Raw genomic sequence first — 20,009 nt, forward strand, 5'->3', positions numbered from 1 at the left:
AATGAAGTGGATCTGAGGAAAGGGTGCTGGAGCCAGCTGAGATGTTTTCCAACAATAAAGACTGCAGTTGGCTTTCAGCTAGAGCGATGTCAAGACATCATAGAGTACATGCATTGGTAATCAGCCTGGTTGGATAATGAGAAATACATTTCCCAAAAGAGCATTGCAGGATTTCTGTGAACACTGCTGCTTCTGGGGAATTATCAGAAAATGCCTAACATTGAAAGGATTCTTGCCACAAGAGGAGATGCAAAAAAATATGAGCTGCCAGCAAGCCTTTATGAAGCAGGAAAACCCACCACAAAGCCTTTGAGGAGAAAAAAATGAGTTTTAGTCAATCAGTTTATAGTAAATTACTGTGTGTATTCCACTTGGCCTAACACAACGCTGGCTGTTTGAGGCAATGAAAACAGAGTAGCTCTCCTCAGCCTGCCTCTGTTTGCTCCCTCGGGCAGATATCCGCCTGGAGACCTGCTTCCTGAGGTACGAGGATGAGGAGTGCACTCTGCCCGTGGCTGGGCGCCACCGCATGGACGCCTGCTGCTGCTCGGTCGGGGCAGCCTGGGGCACCGAGGAGTGTGAGGAGTGTCCCATGAGAAACACACCTGAGTACGAGGAGCTCTGTCCCAGAGGACCCGGATTCGCCACAAAAGAAATTACAAATGGCAAACGGTTTTTCAAAGGTACAGTGGTTTCAGTGGTTGATTGCTCTTCTTTTAGGTCAATAGGATGCCTTTTCAGGAGTGCAGAGTTCTGCCAGCAGAATTACAGTAAATATCATCAATGTGGTCATCCCTGGATCATCATCTTAGGATGCCTTCTTTGCTTTCTGAATTTTATATGGCAAAATATTCACTCCATTACGAAATTTCTTTTTCTACATCTCAGGGCTTCCTATGGTCACTTTCCTCTCCCATCTAGTCACTATTAAGTATTATAGTAGATTTTGATATTATCCTAAAGCTAAGCATAAATGAAAGAAAAATCTTGGGAAATGTTTATGCCATCTGCTGAGGCCCTAGAGATGACCTTTATCTTGTCATCTGTGGTTCATGTATTTGCAGTATTCATTTGAGGTATTCATGTCACTGTGGTCCACCTGAGTATAGATAATGGTGTGAGAAACCCAATGGCAGGTCCTCCTTGTCCAAATGCACTGAAATTCATTCCTGTAGCAAACACACTCAAGTGACTTAAGATATTTCAAATTTTATCTTCTTTTGCTAAACATAAAACTCATGTTAAAAAAAAAAAGAAGTCACAGATTTAATCTGATTCCAAAGTTGAGTTACCATTTTATGCACCATGATACAAGAACATGTTTACTTCAGCATGTGGAAAAAGCATAATTGGTTACTCAATATTCCAGTTATTCAGGGATGCCCAACTTTAGCTCCCAGTGTAGAATTTTAAGTCACTTTCCCATTGTGTCTGAGCCTACTTGTTATGCTTCACAATTAAATGAACTTACAAAAATGGGAAGTGAGTATATAAATATTATCATCCGTAATTAAAAAGTGTAGACTTTTTTCCTACTGAGCATTTGGTTCACGAAGTCCTAGAGATAAAGTTGTACCATCTAGAGAGACAGTTTCTAGGTGGCCTTCTTACATGTCTCTCAAGAAAATTCAGAGAAACTTAGGTGATTTGAATTCAAAGGTTGTGGTGGTCCATTGCCAGAGAGGGACTAGATGTTCCTGAGATTTAATCTGCCAGTTCTGTGTCTCATAACATTTGGTAGAAATGAACTTCATATCTTAAGCTCTAGGTCTTGCTTAAGAAAGACCCCTATAAAGGGAAACTCAAATCACATGTTACAAGTGCAGTCCCCACATACATAAGAAATGCTTATACACTTTAATTGTATTGATGAAACCTTCATGTTAATTGAGAAAATATTTTAAATCAGTACTCCTTATTTAGAATGTGTTTTAAATAGTATACAGCATTTATAAATAATTTAAATTATAAATGACATCTCTTTTGAACTTATTTTTAGGTATAAAAGTGTCAGGAAGCATAAATGAATGTCTCGTTCCACTACATACTCAATTTGGTTGCTATAGGACAGTCTATTTGAAAATCTTTTACATGCTTTACATATAGACACTAGAATTTACTTTACATATAGCCACTAGACTATAGACTTTAGAATTTTTATTCATCCATTCAGCAAATAGTTCAGTGTTTGGTATGTATCAGATAGTGTTCTGGGCTTTAGAAGGCCAAATAAACCCGCTCTTTACTTCTTTAATAATACTTTCTAAAATGGAGACGTTTAGAAGTCTAAAACTGTTTACAAAGTCCTATTTCTGATAGTCATCACATTTTTTTAAAGCGTATGACCAAGACCTTAAATCAAGCCCTTGTGTCTCCCTGGGTTTCACATGGGGTATGGATTCCTCCTGATGGATCACTTATGGATTTGTCCCACACTTAATTTTTCTTGAAGATATCAACGAGTGTAAGATGATTCCCAACCTGTGCACCCACGGCAAGTGCAGGAACACCATTGGCAGCTTCAAGTGCAGGTGTGATAGCGGCTTTGCTCTGGATTCTGAAGAAAGGAACTGCACAGGTCAGTGAAGGGGCTCACCCTGGAGGGACACCCATGGGCACTCTTAGTCTTTAACATGTGGCCTCAAGGAGTAAAGCTGTTCTGATGCTCACCTGCCGCCTACTTACCACTTTTGCGCAGACATCGACGAATGCCGCATATCCCCTGACCTCTGTGGCCGAGGCCAGTGTGTGAACACCCCCGGGGACTTTGAGTGCAAGTGCGATGAAGGCTATGAAAGTGGATTCATGATGATGAAGAACTGCATGGGTGAGTGCGTGACCATTGGATCAGCCCAGGGAAGAAACAAGCCAAGACGCTTGGGTGACTCATCGCCTGTGTGGGTTCTCCTTGCTCCCCCAGTGCGCTGGTCTCCTGACCAGTGAGTCAGGCATTGGTCTGTGGCAAAGGAAGACTGACATACAGAAGGAATGAGGGAATTCATGCCGTGGGCTGGTAGGTGGTCTGTAGGTCCCTGAGAAGTGACCTGGAATAGACACCCTGGGGGAGAAAGAACAATTCAAACACAAGCTATGTTTTAGGAGTCACATTCTAGAGTTTCTATTCATCATTTCTCTAAAAGGAGATTGATTAAGATAGTTGCATTAGATCAGGTTCCCTAGCAATAGGCCTGAGACGGGGATTTTTTTTTTTTAGTGTTCTTGGGAGAAACCTGTAAGAAAGGGAGGGAAGCCACTTAGGGCAGGGGAGGAATAGAAGCAAAGTGTTAGGCTGGATTTTAGCTTTAACCTGATCCCACAAGGGCCTTGGAGTGTGAACAGCACCCAAGAGTTGTCCCAACTCAAGGGCAGGAAGCTGAGATTTTATACTCCCATGTCAGTTCAGCTAGGAGCAGCCCCCAGCATGGGAGGGGGTATAATTTCTCACCTCCCAGTCATTTCTGAGTGAGGTGGGTATCAGTTCTCCAAGAAGGGAGCCTGTGAGCCACTAGCAGCCAGGACTTCCAGCACCTGGGCTGAATGCACTGCCCAGGTCATGGGAGTCTGGGGCCGGATACCTCCCACATCATCAACAGGGGTCATTTCTGTGTTGCAGATATCGACGAGTGTCAGAGAGATCCACTGTTGTGCCGAGGAGGCGTGTGCCTGAACACTGAGGGAAGTTACCGCTGCGAATGTCCCCCTGGCCATCAGCTGGCCCCCAACATCTCAGCGTGTATAGGTGAGGAGGAAGACCACTGACCTGGGGCTGGTCATTCGGCCCACATCCTAGTCAGAGTCAGAGGCTGATGGCTGCATGTTTGCTATTCTTATTTTTAAACAGACATCAACGAGTGTGAGTTGAGCGCACACCTCTGCCCCCATGGCCGCTGCGTGAACCTCATAGGAAAGTACCAGTGTGCCTGCAACCCTGGCTACCACTCAACCCCTGACAGGCTGTTTTGTGTTGGTAAGTTCCGTAGCTTATGCTATTTCTTATTTTCTTTAGTATCTCTCTAAAGCACTCAAGCCATGTTCTCTGAGTTCCATCTCCATCACTAGTTGCTTTTACTTAATGTTTCCAGTTTTCCTGGAAGTAAAAGTCTTCTCACGGTGGCTTGCGATCTTTGGATCTGGCCTCCGTCATCTGTTTAAAGAACCAGTTCAGTGAAGACTGTAGAATGTTTTAGCTCCAGCAAGTACCATTTGATCCACGCTGATCTAACTAGTGAACGGTAGCATATGCTTTGTTTCTGCATGTGCACACCCAGGCACATCAGCAAGTGATTACCGACTGCCTGAAATAAGTGCAGTCTGATGAGTGCTGGGAGAAAGACAAAAGGCACAGGGTGTGATCTCCGCCCTTAGGTGGTTTGGAGCAGCTCAGATTCCAAAGAATAATTATTGGGAAGAAGACCATAGTATGTTTATAGCTCACAGAGCAATAGAAGCCAGGTCTGGCACTCCTTAAAGATGGAGCTTTGTGGGACAGGCATTTTGCTTTGTGGCTGGCCCTGGGGAGGTTTAGTTGCACTGGGAAGAGTGGCGCAGAAAGCCCTGTGGCTTTATTGTGCTCAGAGTCAAAGTGAAACCTTGTAGAAGACTGCCAGTTTCTGCCTGCTTTGGGGTATACCCCTTGTGGAACTGCCAAGTCTCACATGGTTTCCACCCAAAATCATAAATCAGTCCAGATTCTTCTGACGCATGGCCCTAAGCAACTCAGAACTCCAACTCAGGCCTTTGACGGGGATTGGAACTTCAGCCAAACTGAGCGTCAAGTTTGTAACAGAATCTGTGACCCAGAGAATTTCACCCACATGCCCATTGTTGTCACTGAGCTGTGTTCTAGTACCCAGTACTTCTGCAGTTCCTGTGGCACACCATATATTGTATCATTAATCATTCATCTAACTCCCCAACTACGGTGTATGTGTTATAAAGGCAGTAAGTATGTCCATCTCATTCACTGTTAGGGTCTCATCTCTAGCACGTGGTTCAGTTCATTTCAGTTCAGTTGCTCAGTTCAACCCCATAGACTGCAGCACACCAGGCTTCCCCATCCATCACCAACTCCCAGAGCTTACTCAAACTCATGTCCATCAAGTCAGTGATGCCATCCAACCATCTCATCCTCTATCATCCCCTTCTCCTCCCACTTTCAATCTTTCCCAGCATCAGGGTCTTTTCCAATGAGTCAGTTCTTCAAATCTGGTGGCTAAAGTATTGGAGTTTCAGCTTCAGCATCAGTCTTTCCAACAAATATTCAGGACTGATTTCCTTTAGGATGGACTGGTTGGATCTCCTTGCAGTCCAAGGGACTCTCAAGAGTCCTCCAACACCACAGTTCAAAAGCATCAATTCTTCAGTGCTCTGCTTTCTTTATAGTTCAATTCTCACATCCATACATGACTATTGGAAAAGCCGTAGCTTTCCGTTGTTGGCAAAGTAATGTCTCTTCTTTTTAATATCTAGGTTGGTCATAGCTTTTCTTCCAAGGAGCAAGCGTCTTTTAATTTCATGGCTGCAGTCACCAACTGCAGTGATTTTGGAGCCCAAGAAAATAAAGTCTATCACTGTTTTCATTGTTTCCCCATCTATTTGCCATGAAGTGATGGGACCGGATGCCATGATCTCAGTTTTCTGAATGTTGAGTTTTAAGCCAACTTTTTCTCTCTCCTCTTTCACTTTCACCAAGGGGCTCTGTAGTTCTTCACTTTCTGCCATAAGGGTGGTGTCATCTGCTTATCTGAGGTTATTGATATTTCTCCCAGCAATCTTGATTCCAGTTTATGTTTCATCCAGCCCAGCATTTTACATGATCCATATAAGTTAAATAAGCATGGTGACAGTATACAGCCTTGACGTACTCCTTTCCCAATTTGGAACCAGTCTGTTGTTCCATGTCCAGTTCTAACTGTTACTTCTTCAATTGCATCCAGATTTCTCAGGAGGCAGGTCAGGTGGTCTGGTATTCCCATCTCTTTAAGAATTCCCCAGTTTGTTGTGATCCACACAGTCAAAGGCTTTGGCATAGTCAATGAAGCAGAAGTAGATGTTTTTCTAGAACTCTTTAGCACACAGTAAGGGTGCAGTTAATATTTGTTGAAGGAACCAGATGATACAGAGACTTGCAGTTGCCCTGGAAGGCTCTTATAATTTTGTATTTTGTTTTGTTTTACTTGACTCATACATACCTGAGAAATTCAAACATGGGCCATCATCACATAGAGGAAGGTAATATTATTTTCCTTTTTCTTAGACATTGATGAATGCAGCATAATGAACGGTGGCTGTGAGACCTTCTGCACAAACTCTGAAGGTAGCTACGAATGTAGCTGTCAGCCAGGATTTGCACTGATGCCTGACCAGAGGTCCTGCACAGGTAAGTAGGTTTTAGCTTCCTGGAAACTCAATAACAGGTCCCTGCGTGGAGTGGTTCAGGGCCTGGGCATTGGAGTCATACAGTCCTGAAATCCAGTCTTTGCTTTGTCACATGGTTTAGCTGTCTGTCCTTGATGAAGATCCTTGACATCTGATTCCTCATCTACAAAATGGGGTTCAGATTGCCTGTATGGAAGAATATGTACAGCATTTAGCATAGTCCCTGGCACATGCTCAGTAAGTGCAATATAAAATAGATTTTCTTCATTGATTAGAATTTTAAGAATCTGATCTTATGGCCTATTTCAGTGCTACTCAGGGTATGTTCCCTGAACCAACATCAGCATCACCAAGAATATGTTAGAAATGCAAAGTCTCAGCCCTCCCTCTGCACCCACACCTACTGAATCAGAAACCCCTGTGGGTAGATCTCAGTAATCTGTTCTCTCAAGCCTTCCAAGTGATTTTGGATGCATGCTAAAATTTGGGAACTGCTGATATAATTTATACTTCCTGCTGTATCACCTGGGCTAGAAGAGCCATGTAGTCAGAGATGGGAAATGAAGTGGGTAATAAAAGTTTTCATTTTGGCTCAGGTTAAGAAGAAAACTTAGGTTTAGGAACCACAGTTATGTTATTGGACCTAGTAAAATCTCCCTTAAAGTCACTAGGTATAAATTTGGCTATAAAAATTAAAATTTGAAAATAGGTATTATGCTAAAAGTACATCTAAGCAGATAGGCTTATTTTCAGCATTATTTTTTATCTTAAAATATCTATAAAACAGCAAATAAGAGACTTAGGCTTTTAAATTTGAAAGTTAAAAAAATAAGATTGATGATCTTTCAAATGATAAGTTTATATCAGAGATAAAAGTGCTAATTAAATGATGGTCTTTTAAGAGCATGTGGCCCTCCATCCTGAACTGTATGCTGTAGATCTTGAAAATGATTCTCTCTTGTTTTACCCAAGATAACCTGATGGGATAATTTATGCAAAGCATTATTTGGATTTCAGAGCAAATAGTCCTATGCAAGCAGGCTGAGTTTACTTGACTTGGGTCAGTTAACTTTTTCATCACTGATGAATGGAACCCTTATCAACAACATGTCATCATTGGCTTTATTCTCCACAGACATTGATGAGTGTGAAGATAACCCCAATATCTGTGATGGCGGTCAGTGTACAAACATACCTGGAGAGTACAGGTGCTTGTGTTATGATGGATTCATGGCATCTGAAGACATGAAGACTTGTGTAGGTAAGCAAAGAAGACAGGATTTTCCAATTTGCTGGTTATTCACAAGTGCTATTGTATTACATAGACTTGTTTCAGTAGTGAATATATCTGATGGGAAAAGTAAAAATATTTAAGAGCATAGTACTAATAGTATTCCAAAGTTAGCATTCCAAGAAGCATCTTTCTTGTGACTGTGCTGTGATGCTCTAGTCAGTATGTTATATGGACCGAGCTAAGACTTGGTCAACTCCAGAGGGACATTTCTTTTATGTCTGTGCATTATTTTTGGCCATTTAACCCTCCTTTTGCTCTACCTAGAGTTTGGCTTTTCAAATGTTTGCAAGGCAGCAAAACTGACTTCTAACAAAAATGCAATACATTCTAGAATTGATTGTTTTGGAGGGTTTCTATTACTGTCTTCAAATCTGTCAGACCTTTTAATGCAATATCTAATCTGCCTTTAATTCCATTCATTATATTTTTAATCTCAGACATTGTAGTTTTTACCTCTAAAAGTTTGATTGGGTCTTTTTCTGGTATCTTCAATGTCTCTACTTAATATGCCCAATCATTTCTCTAGCTTTTTAAATGCAGGGAATACAGTTACAATAACAGTTTTCAGGTCCTTGTCAACTAATTCTGTTACCTATGACAATTCTAGTCCATTTCAATAAATCAACTTTCCTTTTTATTATGGGCCATATTTTCCTCTGTCGTTGAATGCCTGTTAACTTTTGATTGGATGCTGGTGGTGGTTTAGTCCCTAAGTCATGTCCAGCTCTTTGAGATTGCCTGCAGCTGTAGCCCCCCAGGCTCCTCTGTCCATGGGATTTCCCAGGCAAGAATACTGGAGTGGGTTTCCATTTCCTTCTCCAGGGATTGGATGCTAGACATTGTAAATTTTGCCTCACTAGGTCCTGAATGTATTTGAATTCTTAGAAAAATTTCTGAGCTTTGTTTTGGAACATAGTTAAATTATTTGGAAACAGATAGGTCCTTTCAAAGTCTTGCTTTGAAGCAGCAGTTGGGTTGGGCTCATTTTCTCTATTGCCAAGGCAAGATCCTCCTGGATACTCTATTCACTTCCCTCTAGATGATGAGGTTTTCCAGTCTGGCCAGTAAGAACAAGTACAATTCTGCACCTTCTGGGAACTCTGATGATTATTCCCTCTAATTCTTTTGGATGATGCTTCCTCCAAATTTAAGAGTTTCCTTACATGAATATACTGGTCACTACTCATCTGGGTATTGTTTGGGTCCCTCCACAGATCACTGTAGTTCTGTGTGTGTGTATGTGTGTACATCTCTTTTCTGTCCTTTACTTGGCACTATGAACTCTGGCTACCCTGGCCTTCCGCTTTCATCTCTCCAACTCATGGACATTTCCTGGTTCCATCTGCCATACCCTCCCCTGTGCTATTGCTTTAAAACTCCTGCACAGTAATCTGGGGCATTTGTAGAATCCACCTAGTTTCTTTCTCTGATTGATCATTGTCTTTGTTGTCTATATTGTCCTTTTTTGTTGTTTTTATTTTAAATGAGAAGTAAATTTGGTTCCTATTACTCCATCATGGTCAGAAACAAGAGCCTAGAATTATAAATATTTAAATTATATCACATTTGTATCTTTTGAAAATACTTACCAAATATTTGTGAAGTCCTCAAAATTAAAGTCATGTCATTCAAAGTAAAGAAATGAATGTCATAAAAAAAGATAATTTTTAATTGAGAAAGTTGTAGAGTTTGTAACCATCTGCCTTTAGACTATTAGTTCATCTATCTTTTTTTTCAAAATATGGAACTAAAATGTTAGCATCATGCAGTCAGCATTAAAATTTTCATCTTGCAACAGAATGTGCTATTTTAAAAAGTTTTCCAGACTGTCAGAGAAACAGGCTCTGATTGAGGACCAGACCTAGAGTGAATCAGTTTATTTGATTATTTGACCTCCTTCTTGTGGTCCAGATAAGAAGCCAGTCTGCAAGGTTAGCCTTCAATTAGAAGCATTGAGTTAGAAAATGCTTTCAGTTAGAAAGCATTGAGCTATGTAATTGTTATGTAGTTGAGCTATGTAAATATACTTTTATTTGCACGAAAACATTTCATCTTTTCTATTTATTTGTCATAGTTGCTTTATCTCAGGGAGAATCTGTCAGTGATATCAAACAAATGGTTACATGTATTAATAATATCTGTACTTTACAGATGTCAATGAATGTGATCTGAATCCAAATATCTGCCTAAGTGGAACCTGTGAAAACACGAAAGGCTCATTCATCTGCCACTGTGATATGGGCTATTCAGGCAAAAAAGGAAAAACAGGCTGTACAGGTATGTTTCTTCCAACTGAACAATAAAACCTTTAGTGGTTAAGAGATTGCTACCATAATTATAGATTAATATATGTTTTAAAAACTATTAATATTTTAATTGCACTATAAAGCATTTTTCATTATACTGCATTTTTCATTAACTTAGCCTGCGCTTCTTTGAAACTTGTCACATTTTAGATTGGTTCTAAGCTGAGGGGTTTTTTTTCCCCCTTTACCTAAGAAAAAAGACATATGAGAAAAATTGCCACCATAAATAATTATATAAATATCAACATTTTATGAGGTTAAAAATAGCATTTTATGTCAAAGTAGTTAACATGATAATTACTAAACATTCATCTCTCTTTATTAAAGCCAACTTTTCCCAATAGCCTCCACTGTCAACTCTTTCTTTAATGTTTTATAAGTGAAATTACTTTTTGAAGAAACACATCCTACAACTCATATATTTCATCAGTTCTCATCAGTCTTCAATTATTTTTAAATTAGTGTGCTTTTGATGCATTAAATTGCTTTTGCCCTATAGATTCCTGTAGATCTCATGAAGTGGTAATTAAACCATAACTCTTGCTTGTTTAATAGCACAAAAGAAGGTCTTTTCACAATATTTGTAGGAGATTATTCAATTAAACATCAAATGGAGGAAGTCACTCTGAGTTAATAATGTTGCTTCTAAGTGTTAATCGATTTTCAAACGTGAGGCAATGATGGAGTAGTACATGGAATAACGAAGTTTTACTGTAGTCACCTATAGTAATAAAACAGATTATGGGATTTAGCGTAATTTAAGACACAATGAAGGAACTTCCCTGGTGGTCCAGTGGTTAAGAATCCACCTGGCAATGCAGGGGACACCGGTTCAATCCCTGATCCAGGAAGATCCCACATGCCTTGGGGCAACTCAGCCCATGCACCACAACTACTGAAGCCCATGCGCCCTGGAACCCGTGCTCTGCAACAAGAGAAGCCACCGCAGTGAGAAGCCTGCTCACCTCAATTAGAGTCCCTGCTCTTCGCAACTAGAGAAAGCCGGTGTGCACCAATGAAGACCCAGCACAGCCACAAATAAATACATTTTAAAATAAAATAGAAAAACCACACATCATGGAGACCATGGTGGGCTTGAATTAGTTAACTGCATAATTTCTTTACAAATAATAGACTTTAATTTCAAAAGCCAGTTTGGTATGCCATTGTGACTTAAACATTAAAATGCTTGCTGATTGGTGATGTTAACTGATGTTAGTTATATCAATCTTTTTCAAGAAAGTTTCCAATATATGTGCTATCATTTTAAACTGTTCAATAATGCGATTTCAAAAATATAGATATACAGATGTCACCAATAAATTGCTGTTCATTCAAAAAATGACAGATTTTAGCCAAGTTATAAAAAGAAGCATGTAGTTAGAATGCTTTCATGTCAATATATTAGTCTTCATATGAAGCATGACTAGGGTTCCATTCTGTTACATGGCACAGAGTTTAAAATCCCTAGTCCTCATGTGTTCCCTGGGGTACAAATGATGCTTAAATCAGCCTGTGTGTGGTTCAAGATTTATTTTTAGCTTTCAGTAACAATTTAAGACCTAGGGTAAGGGGTGTTGGTCTGGTAGTAACACAAGGGAAGGTAGGACGGTTGTGTATTTCATTTTACCTAGTAGAGGCTAATACTGTTGCTTGGCCAAGTTGAACTCACTGAAATTCAACCCAGAGAACCATGATACTTATGAAGGGAGACGTTAATCCAATGGGACAGTCTTCATTCTCTGTACGAAAAAGATCTCTAGAATTTCATACTCTAAATTTCAGCTAAGGAGGCACGTGCAGAGGCTGACTATTTTAGATCTCTTACCATGAAGAAAGCTTAAATTTTCATGCAACATTAATACCATTTTAGGTAAATAAGGTATAATGTATGTAATGTCCTTGGCACAGTGCTTGGCATATAATATCTGGTTAGTAAATAGTAGTTATTGTTGTCATTATAAAATGAGTCACATAGATGCAGTGTCTAGAGGCCATTTTAATTAAAAACATAACTTCTAGTCTAGCAGAATTCTGTGATACTATTTACTAAGATGCTTGAAATCAGTTTAAAGAAGGAAAATCTTACTCTCTATATTAAAAGGCTTGTTTTTTGTAACTGAGTTTATACAGACACTAGGCTATAGTTACAAGAGCTGTGTACTCCTCATTAAATGAGATGACCCCAGTTTTACATTCAGAACAGCAGTCTTTTAGTAAATCGCATAAACAGAAACATGGATTTGAAGTCCAAGAAATATTCTGTATCTTCCCCCAAGGGCCAGCATCCCCCTTCCCACTTCAAATTATAGCCTATAATGATTTTTCAACTGCATAAAATTCAGCTAGTACTGTAGGGAGAATAATTGAATTTCATGGCCCTTTTGATATCACAGTAGCGTGGCATATGATATTCTCATGTAATGGAGTAGAATTCTGAATTTTATTCCTAGTTCTTTTACTGGTTCAGGAGCTTTGGGAAAATCACCAGGGTGCCCCATAGTTATGCAAGTGTTCCCCTTGGGTTAGAAGCCCTGCAGTGGAGGATGGAGGAGAGGGTGCCTTAGGGCAGGAAGAAAAAGAGGTTCTCTGTAAATCCTGCTATTAACAACCAAGGGTATCACATTGGATTGGAAATGACTTACACAAACAGGAATTGGCAGCAAGTTTGGTATACTTAAAATCAAGTTTTTAAAAATCTGAGCCAAAATGTTTTTTTATTTTTAATCCCATCTAACTGGGACTCTTTTAGCCTGCTATTAGTTTAAAATTAGTGTCACTTACAACTTAGAATACCATCAGGTTACCTTGGTGATAGTACGTTAAAGAAAAGTGTTTATAATGTCCCAGGCAACTAATGTAAATAGAGATATGTATCTTGCCTAATGGGATAAGAAGCCCAGTGAAGAACAAACCTGGAAATATATTTTGATGATAGATAAAAGAAATATATCTACTTATATTTCTGTACATGTATAATAAGTATATGTATATTTTAAATGAATTACCTTATAAAGGAGTCATAAAAATATGTATGCTATTTCATAGAGAGGAATTTTGTTTCATGAGAACTTTAAAAATGTCCTCTGGGTTCCATTACAGCTTTGTCTAAATATTTCAGCTCCCCTGTCATTACTGATTGTTTCCATTTTAACAAATAAACATGTTTTTCCCCCCAATCACTTTAGCAGTGTTCAGAATCCACCCACTGACTTACATTCCCAGCCCACACAGATGTTAAGGGTTTCTTCTTGCTCCTTAAGCTTTGTTCAAATTGTGGATAAGGCTGAGGGGAACATTCGATTTAATGAAAGGAGAAAAGACTTTTTCTTATAACCTAGAATGTGGCTCTTCAATCCTTGTTTTATAGGGGCTGGATTACAGGTTTTCCTGTGGTCCACACATACAAGGAATGTGTATTCTGATTCTCATTCTGATTCTTCTGGTTCTCATTCTACACAGTTGTGATCAGACAACAGTTTGGAAGAAGGAAAACTGAGTTTCTGAGTTTCTTGGTGGCTCCTAGCTTTCTCATGCTAATCTGTTCGAACCACCTCCTATCACGTGCTTACTCAGTCAGTGAGTAAAGCATACGATTTTTTTTTTTTGAATATCAGTTATTTTATTTTATTTATTGGAGTATAGTTGCTTTACAGATGTGATTAAAATCAGGATTGTTTTCAGTTAAAATAGCATGAGTAATTCAATATTCTGTAATGGTCCATAGGAGAAAAGAATCTTAAAAAAGAGTGGATATATGTGTATGTGTAATTGATTCACTTTGCTATCCACCTGAAACTAATACAATATTGTAAATCAACTATACTCCAATAAAAAAATTTTTTTAATAGCGGGATTGCTGGGCAATTCCATTTCAGTCTTTCTGCTTTACATAGGAGACATGTTGCTGTGGGTGTAGTCCATGAAAGAGAATCATATACTTCAAAACCACCAGCCCTCAGTGAAAATTTGCGCTCATTTCCTTCCAGCTCCTTATCACTGCTAATTGTCCTCCACTGGCTGGTAGCCTGTGAAAACTCCGTGGGTGTTCAGTTAAATAATCTTGGCTCAAATGCGGGTCCAAATTGAAAAATGCAAGTAGCCTTCACGTTTGGCCTCTCCATTCACTCTCAGGTCCCCTTCCCCACCGCCTCCCCATAGAGATTCCACAGCATGCCAGCCCTGCTGGACTCGATGCCCAGAGACTGACCCCACCTGGCAGGAAGGCAAGCATTGGAGTGGATGACACAACCTCTCCCAACATGGCTGTCCAAGGGGGCCAGAGCAGCTCAGAGCACAAGCTCTTTCTCTAGTGTCAGATTCAAGTGGAGCCCACCCCGAGCCTGGGCATGGGGTCTGCCCACACTACACCCTTGCTCTTCACAAGAGCCACGCCAGTGGGACCTTGGAGTCTCTGAGAGGGAGCTTTGGTGGGGGGAAGGAGGTTGCAGTGTCAGCCCTAAATTTGAATTTCTTTGCTTTTCTTGGCTTGTGCTTAATCTTAAAAAGGAATTTTCTGTCTGGAGCAAACTTGTGGGGGAAAGAGAACACTTGTGCAGAAAGAGATGTTCTTGGCAAGCGTGTGCTTTGTTTCCTTCGTATTATTGAAGAGTAGAGTGTTTGAATATGGTGTTTTTGTTTGCTTCTTCCCCGTATGGCTCAGTTTCCCCTTCTGTTTGCTTTTACAATGAAGTACAGTCTTAGGCCCAAGTCTTCCATGGAAGCAATTAATGAATAATAGTTGGTGTGTACACGCACATATACATACACATGCAGAAAACTTTTATTCAGTGATGTCTTTAGACTTTATGACCAAGTCTTTTTAATTCATTTGTTGTAAACCGGTAGTGTAAGCTATTGAGATAATGACTTATGCTAAGATTCACAAAATAGAAAATTGAATATGGCCTCCTGACTTACTCTCTCTCCTTTTATTCCAAAGCCCACGATACATGGCCTCCTCTTACAAACATAATTTCTTTTTGCCTTGAAAACATTGTGGTGAAACTGCAAATATTTTCTTGCATTAGAAATTTATGTTTGTATATTGTTAATGGTAAAAAACAAAAAAAAAGAAGGGAGACTCTCCTTTTTAAAAAAAATAAAGTAGTTATTTTCTTAATAGAGATTAAATATGGAAGGTAAAAAAAAAAACCCACATGAAAAGATTATCTTTGGTCATTAGAAAATTGAAAAGGAAAAGATAACAGAATTATTATATTGACAGGCTATGGATCATCTCTGAAAATTGTACTTAGTAGAGAAGATGAGTGAATATTTCTGTAAGTCTATTAATCCTCAACCAAGACATCTGAAAGCAGACTTCTCATCAGGACTTAGAACAAAGTACTGATGTGACTGAAGAAGTCAGCCTGATATAAGGCAGCCGTGGCTGAAGACAGAGAGCATCAAACAGGGGATGGGAAACTGAGTCCCAGGTGCTTCGGGCTCTTCTCACTGACCTTGGGGCCCTGGCAAGTTCCCATGCCTTTGGGGACCTCTGTTTCCTCCTCTGAGAAATTGGGGATTAGGAAAGTCATATCCTAAGTTCTTTGCACTTAGAAAATTCCTTGATTCTTAAACGTCTGGAGGTTTCAACTCTTAGGCAATGGAAATTCATTGTTTCTGCCTAACTCAGAGATCAGGACACATAAAGATGGGCCATTAAGGCAGGACCTGAAGGGAGTGATTATCTGAGGAAGAAGGAAGTGTCGGTGGCCCTGCCTGGGAGCCTGGAGTTCAGGGTAACTTTTTTGAATTCCCTGCTTATTTACCACTATTATCCTTCGGCTGGCCCTCCTCCTCATTTCCTTGGAATGTGCCATGCTCAATTAGTCAGTTGGTTAAAGCTCCCAGTCATAAGTTTAAAGCTGCCTGGTATGTGCCTCCCTTGACCTGCCTTAATAACTCCGTTGGTTCATGTGGCTGCCAAGGTTACTTTAAAATTCACCTACACAATACATTGTCACTATCAGGACATTCTTCCAGGCATGTTTTCATTTCACTTATTAGTGATACTGCAAAGTATTTTTGTAGGAAAAAATGGCATTATTGTATTTTGTGTTTGCTCTAGAAGCCATAAAGAAGCCAAACGATCTCAGGACCATTTCAGAACTGCAGATGAAGCATTTGGCAAATAGCATGCTTCCAAACACTTTCAAACCATCTAATTGGGCTTCTTAAGTAAACAAAAGGGTAAACATTAGTTGCTTGCCCAGTTTTTTTTTTATGCCACTATTCAAGTGATTGCTGAAAATTCTTGCAACATTTCATATGCCAAGATTTGCCTTCTTGATCTAAGTTTTGTGTTAAATGTTGGTTTCCATATAGAGTCATAGTATCCATCCATACCTAAGAGCTCTTGTTCTTAGTTAATGAAAAAGTTGATTATGAGGTTATAATGTTTTTCATTATATAATGGATTAATTTTGGGAAATAAGATTCTGGTACCAGTTCCAATTACGATCACCAACTCCTTGTCTTACTTTTCAGCTCAAGTTCTGACAACCATCTACCTGGAGATAGTGTCAGATTCCACAGGTTAAGGGATCAGTCCCATACAATTATGCCCACTTCAGATGCCAATTACAAGTCTTGGTTGTTTGTTACGTGAGCTTCTGACCAATTGGCTATAAATCAGAAGCTCCTATTGCTCCTTCCTTAGGTTTGATTAACTTGCTAGAGTACCTCACAGAACTCAGGAAACCAGTTTATTCATTTGATCTATCAATTTACTATAACAGTGTATAGGGGTTTCCCAGATGGCGCTAGTGGTAAAGAATCCACCCGCCAATGCAGGAGATGCAGGTTCAGTCCTTGGGTGGGGAAGATCCCCTGGAGTAGAAAATGGCAACCCACTCCAGTGTTCCTGCCTGGAAACTTCCATGGACAGAGGACCGTGGCAGGCTGCAGTCCATGGGGTTGCAAAGAGTCGGACGTGACTGAGCATAAGCACAGCACGTTAAAAGTGTGTAACTCAGGAGGAGGCTTTCCATACTGTTCATGGAGAGCTGGACCATAAAGAAGGCTGAGTGCCAAGGATTGATGTTTTCAAACTGTGGTGCTGGAGAAGACTCTTGAGAGTCTCTTGGACAGCAAGGAGATCAACCCAGTCAATCCTAAAGGAAACGCTGAATATTCATTGGAAGGACTGATGCTGAAGCTGAAACTCCAATACTTCGGCCACCTGATGTGAAGAGCTGACTCACTGGAAAACACCCTGATGCTGGGAAAGACTGAAGGCGGGAGGAGAAGGGGATGACAGAGGATGAGATGGTTGGATGGCATCACCAACTCGATGGACATGAGTTTGAGTAAGCTCGAGCAGTTGGTGATAGACAGGGAAGCTTGGCGAGCTGCGGTCCATGGGGTCTCAAAGAGCCTGACATACGTAACTGAGCGACTGAACTGAATCAGAGATTGGTTCTCTTGGCAACCAGCCCCATCCTGAAGTGCTTTCCAAAAGTTGCCTCATTAACATAACAAAAGACACCTTTATCACTCTTAGCACTTAGGAAATTCCAAGGGTTTTAGGAGTTCTGTGCCAGAAACAGGATAAAGACCTAATACGTATTTCTTCTTATAAATCACAATATCACAGGAAGCAAAAAATATTTTGCTTCATGCTTTATATTCTCTTCTATAACACTTCTGTATTACAGAATCTATCTTGATTACCTTTGGAAATGGAATTTTTAAGAATGGAGAATTTTTGAGAATTTAGAGTCTTTTAACAATGTGACCTTAGACTGGTTCTTGTTTTACTGAAAAATCTCTTTTAAATTGATTTGAGTTTTACAAGAAATATTCAAGAAGACTTGGGTCCCAAAGTGCTAGGACTCAAAAAAGATGGTTCACACACTACCTTCAGGGATATTCTCTATAAATGCTTGAATTAGCAATACCTAAAGTGAAACATTTATAGAAGTGAAGTGTGATTACACTATTGTACAATGTTTTACATTTTAAACATTAAATATATTTAGTTAATAGAATAGGATTGAAAACATTTTCTAACATGCCAACATTGTATTCCTTTTTCTATATAAGATACAAAAGCAATGTGCATCGTTTCTCTATAGTTAATTTAGTGAAAATGTTGGGAATAGAAACATATGACCATGAGCATTAATAGAATGTTAGGCAGCTCACTCTTTTTTTTGAGATCTTCAACTGGAATGAGGTTTCATTTTGTTTTGTGGTAACTGAACACTTAAAATAATGGAAAATAGTTAAAGTTAACAATAAGAAGTAGCATCATATTGTTCTTTGTATCTTGAAGCTTAAAATCATTTGTTTTAAGTAAAGTGTGAACGTCAGTGCTGAATTGATCTCTGTTACACTGTCAGAAGTGTAAAAGCAAGTCAACTTTTGAATATTGCTGAGTTATTTAGCATCTGTGCTAAACTTTTTTTTTCTTTTTAACCCACTGGTTATTTTCCCAGACATCAATGAATGTGAAATTGGAGCGCACAACTGCGACAGACACGCTGTATGTACCAACACAGCAGGAAGCTTCAAATGTAGCTGTAGCCCCGGGTGGATTGGAGATGGCATTAAGTGCACTGGTGGGTTGGAAAAAAAAAGAAATTGCTTCTTATGAACTGCATGGATTATAAATATGAAAATCTCAGTCCTGTAAAGAAAAATTTAACATGTGTATTATTGATTTTAAATGTCACAGTTTGTGTTCGTAATGACATGTCACCTCTTTCCTTAAGACCTGGACGAATGCTCCAATGGAACCCACATGTGCAGCCAACATGCAGACTGCAAGAACACCATGGGCTCCTACCGCTGCCTCTGCAAGGAGGGGTACACGGGCGATGGCTTCACCTGTACAGGTATGCTCATGTTGGAAACAGCTATGTAAAGGGCAGTCAGAAAAGCCAGGTGCTCCATGTCCTTAAGACAGACCGTCACTTGTGTTTTGAAGGCTGGGTCATTTATAGACAATTTGGAACAGAAAACAGTTATTTGAAATGACATTCCTGTGGAATGGAAATTTGTAGCTGAATCAATCAGGGAGATCTCAGAAACTAAATATATATTTACATAGATATATATAGTTAGATAGTTAGATAGATATATGTGTCACTGTATGTGATGATGTCATGAGTTTAAAACAAATCATGCTACCTTTTGTAAACCTTAGCCTTGATATTTTGTGCCTGTGTCTCACTGCTGACTTGTTTTCAATACTGAACCCAAGAGTGAACTTGATGCAAGAACCTACGTGAAGAAAAGAAATGAGATGTTCTGGAGTAGATTATCAGCATATATTTTTTTTTTCCCTCTAGCCATCATTGTGATCATTCCACATTGGTATAAGTAAGAATTTCATAACTGCTTTGAAAGGAATTCATTCACTTCCAGTTTTACAACATATTAATGACATCTTCTTGTCAGTGCTAATGCATCATCATAGAATTAATGTGGACTGTCACATATATTTAAATATATATGATTAGAAGCATTGTATAAAGAGATGATACACTTATGACCATATGTATACAGACAGCATTTTTTACTCAGGGCACTGACATTAAATAAGATACTGAGGAGTATTTCTCATTGGCCATTAGGTAGCATAGCTGCTTATATGACCTGAAGCATTAATTTACCCTGAGCGCTCTGCTCACAAGAAGTCATTTAAACATAAAAAAGGCTGAGGCCCAGTAAGTGATTTGCCTGGATTTTGTTTTAACTCACTAAAAGTTTCATCATATTTGAAATTGTTTTTGCTTAACCCAGTAAAGTTTTGTCATCACAAACCTCCCATCGCTTTCTAGAAAATACTCCAAGTTTCATGTACCAGGCATGTATGGTTCGTGTGTTTGATGTTTAATGACTGTGATTATTAGCAAAACTCAGAAGATATTAAGTAGATAGGACTTTTTGATCTCTTCAATAGCTGCTATTCTAGGTCTTTTGCTGCCCATCTGATCTGAGCCTGGATTTTGAGAATCAGGCATAAACCATGATATGTTATTTCCTGCCATGGATATATCCTCACGTTGACTATCCTGCTT

At 39.4% G+C, this 20,009-nt stretch overlaps 1 protein-coding gene across 1 annotated transcript in view; it reads left to right on the forward strand.

The window, feature by feature from the left end:
- Window positions 1-20,009, forward strand: part of FBN1 (fibrillin 1) — a 274,877-nt gene that overhangs the window by 177,386 nt on the left and 77,482 nt on the right. The window contains exons 24-33 of the mRNA XM_052647051.1: window positions 456-683; window positions 2,453-2,578; window positions 2,699-2,827; window positions 3,614-3,739; window positions 3,842-3,967; window positions 6,257-6,379; window positions 7,514-7,639; window positions 9,824-9,949; window positions 18,423-18,545; window positions 18,699-18,821. Coding sequence (XP_052503011.1) covers window positions 456-683; window positions 2,453-2,578; window positions 2,699-2,827; window positions 3,614-3,739; window positions 3,842-3,967; window positions 6,257-6,379; window positions 7,514-7,639; window positions 9,824-9,949; window positions 18,423-18,545; window positions 18,699-18,821 — 1,356 coding nt within the window. The remainder of the gene's footprint in view (window positions 1-455; window positions 684-2,452; window positions 2,579-2,698; window positions 2,828-3,613; window positions 3,740-3,841; window positions 3,968-6,256; window positions 6,380-7,513; window positions 7,640-9,823; window positions 9,950-18,422; window positions 18,546-18,698; window positions 18,822-20,009) is intronic.

Source organism: Budorcas taxicolor, chromosome 10, assembly GCF_023091745.1.
Source record: "Budorcas taxicolor isolate Tak-1 chromosome 10, Takin1.1, whole genome shotgun sequence".
Lineage (NCBI taxonomy): Eukaryota > Metazoa > Chordata > Mammalia > Artiodactyla > Bovidae > Budorcas > Budorcas taxicolor.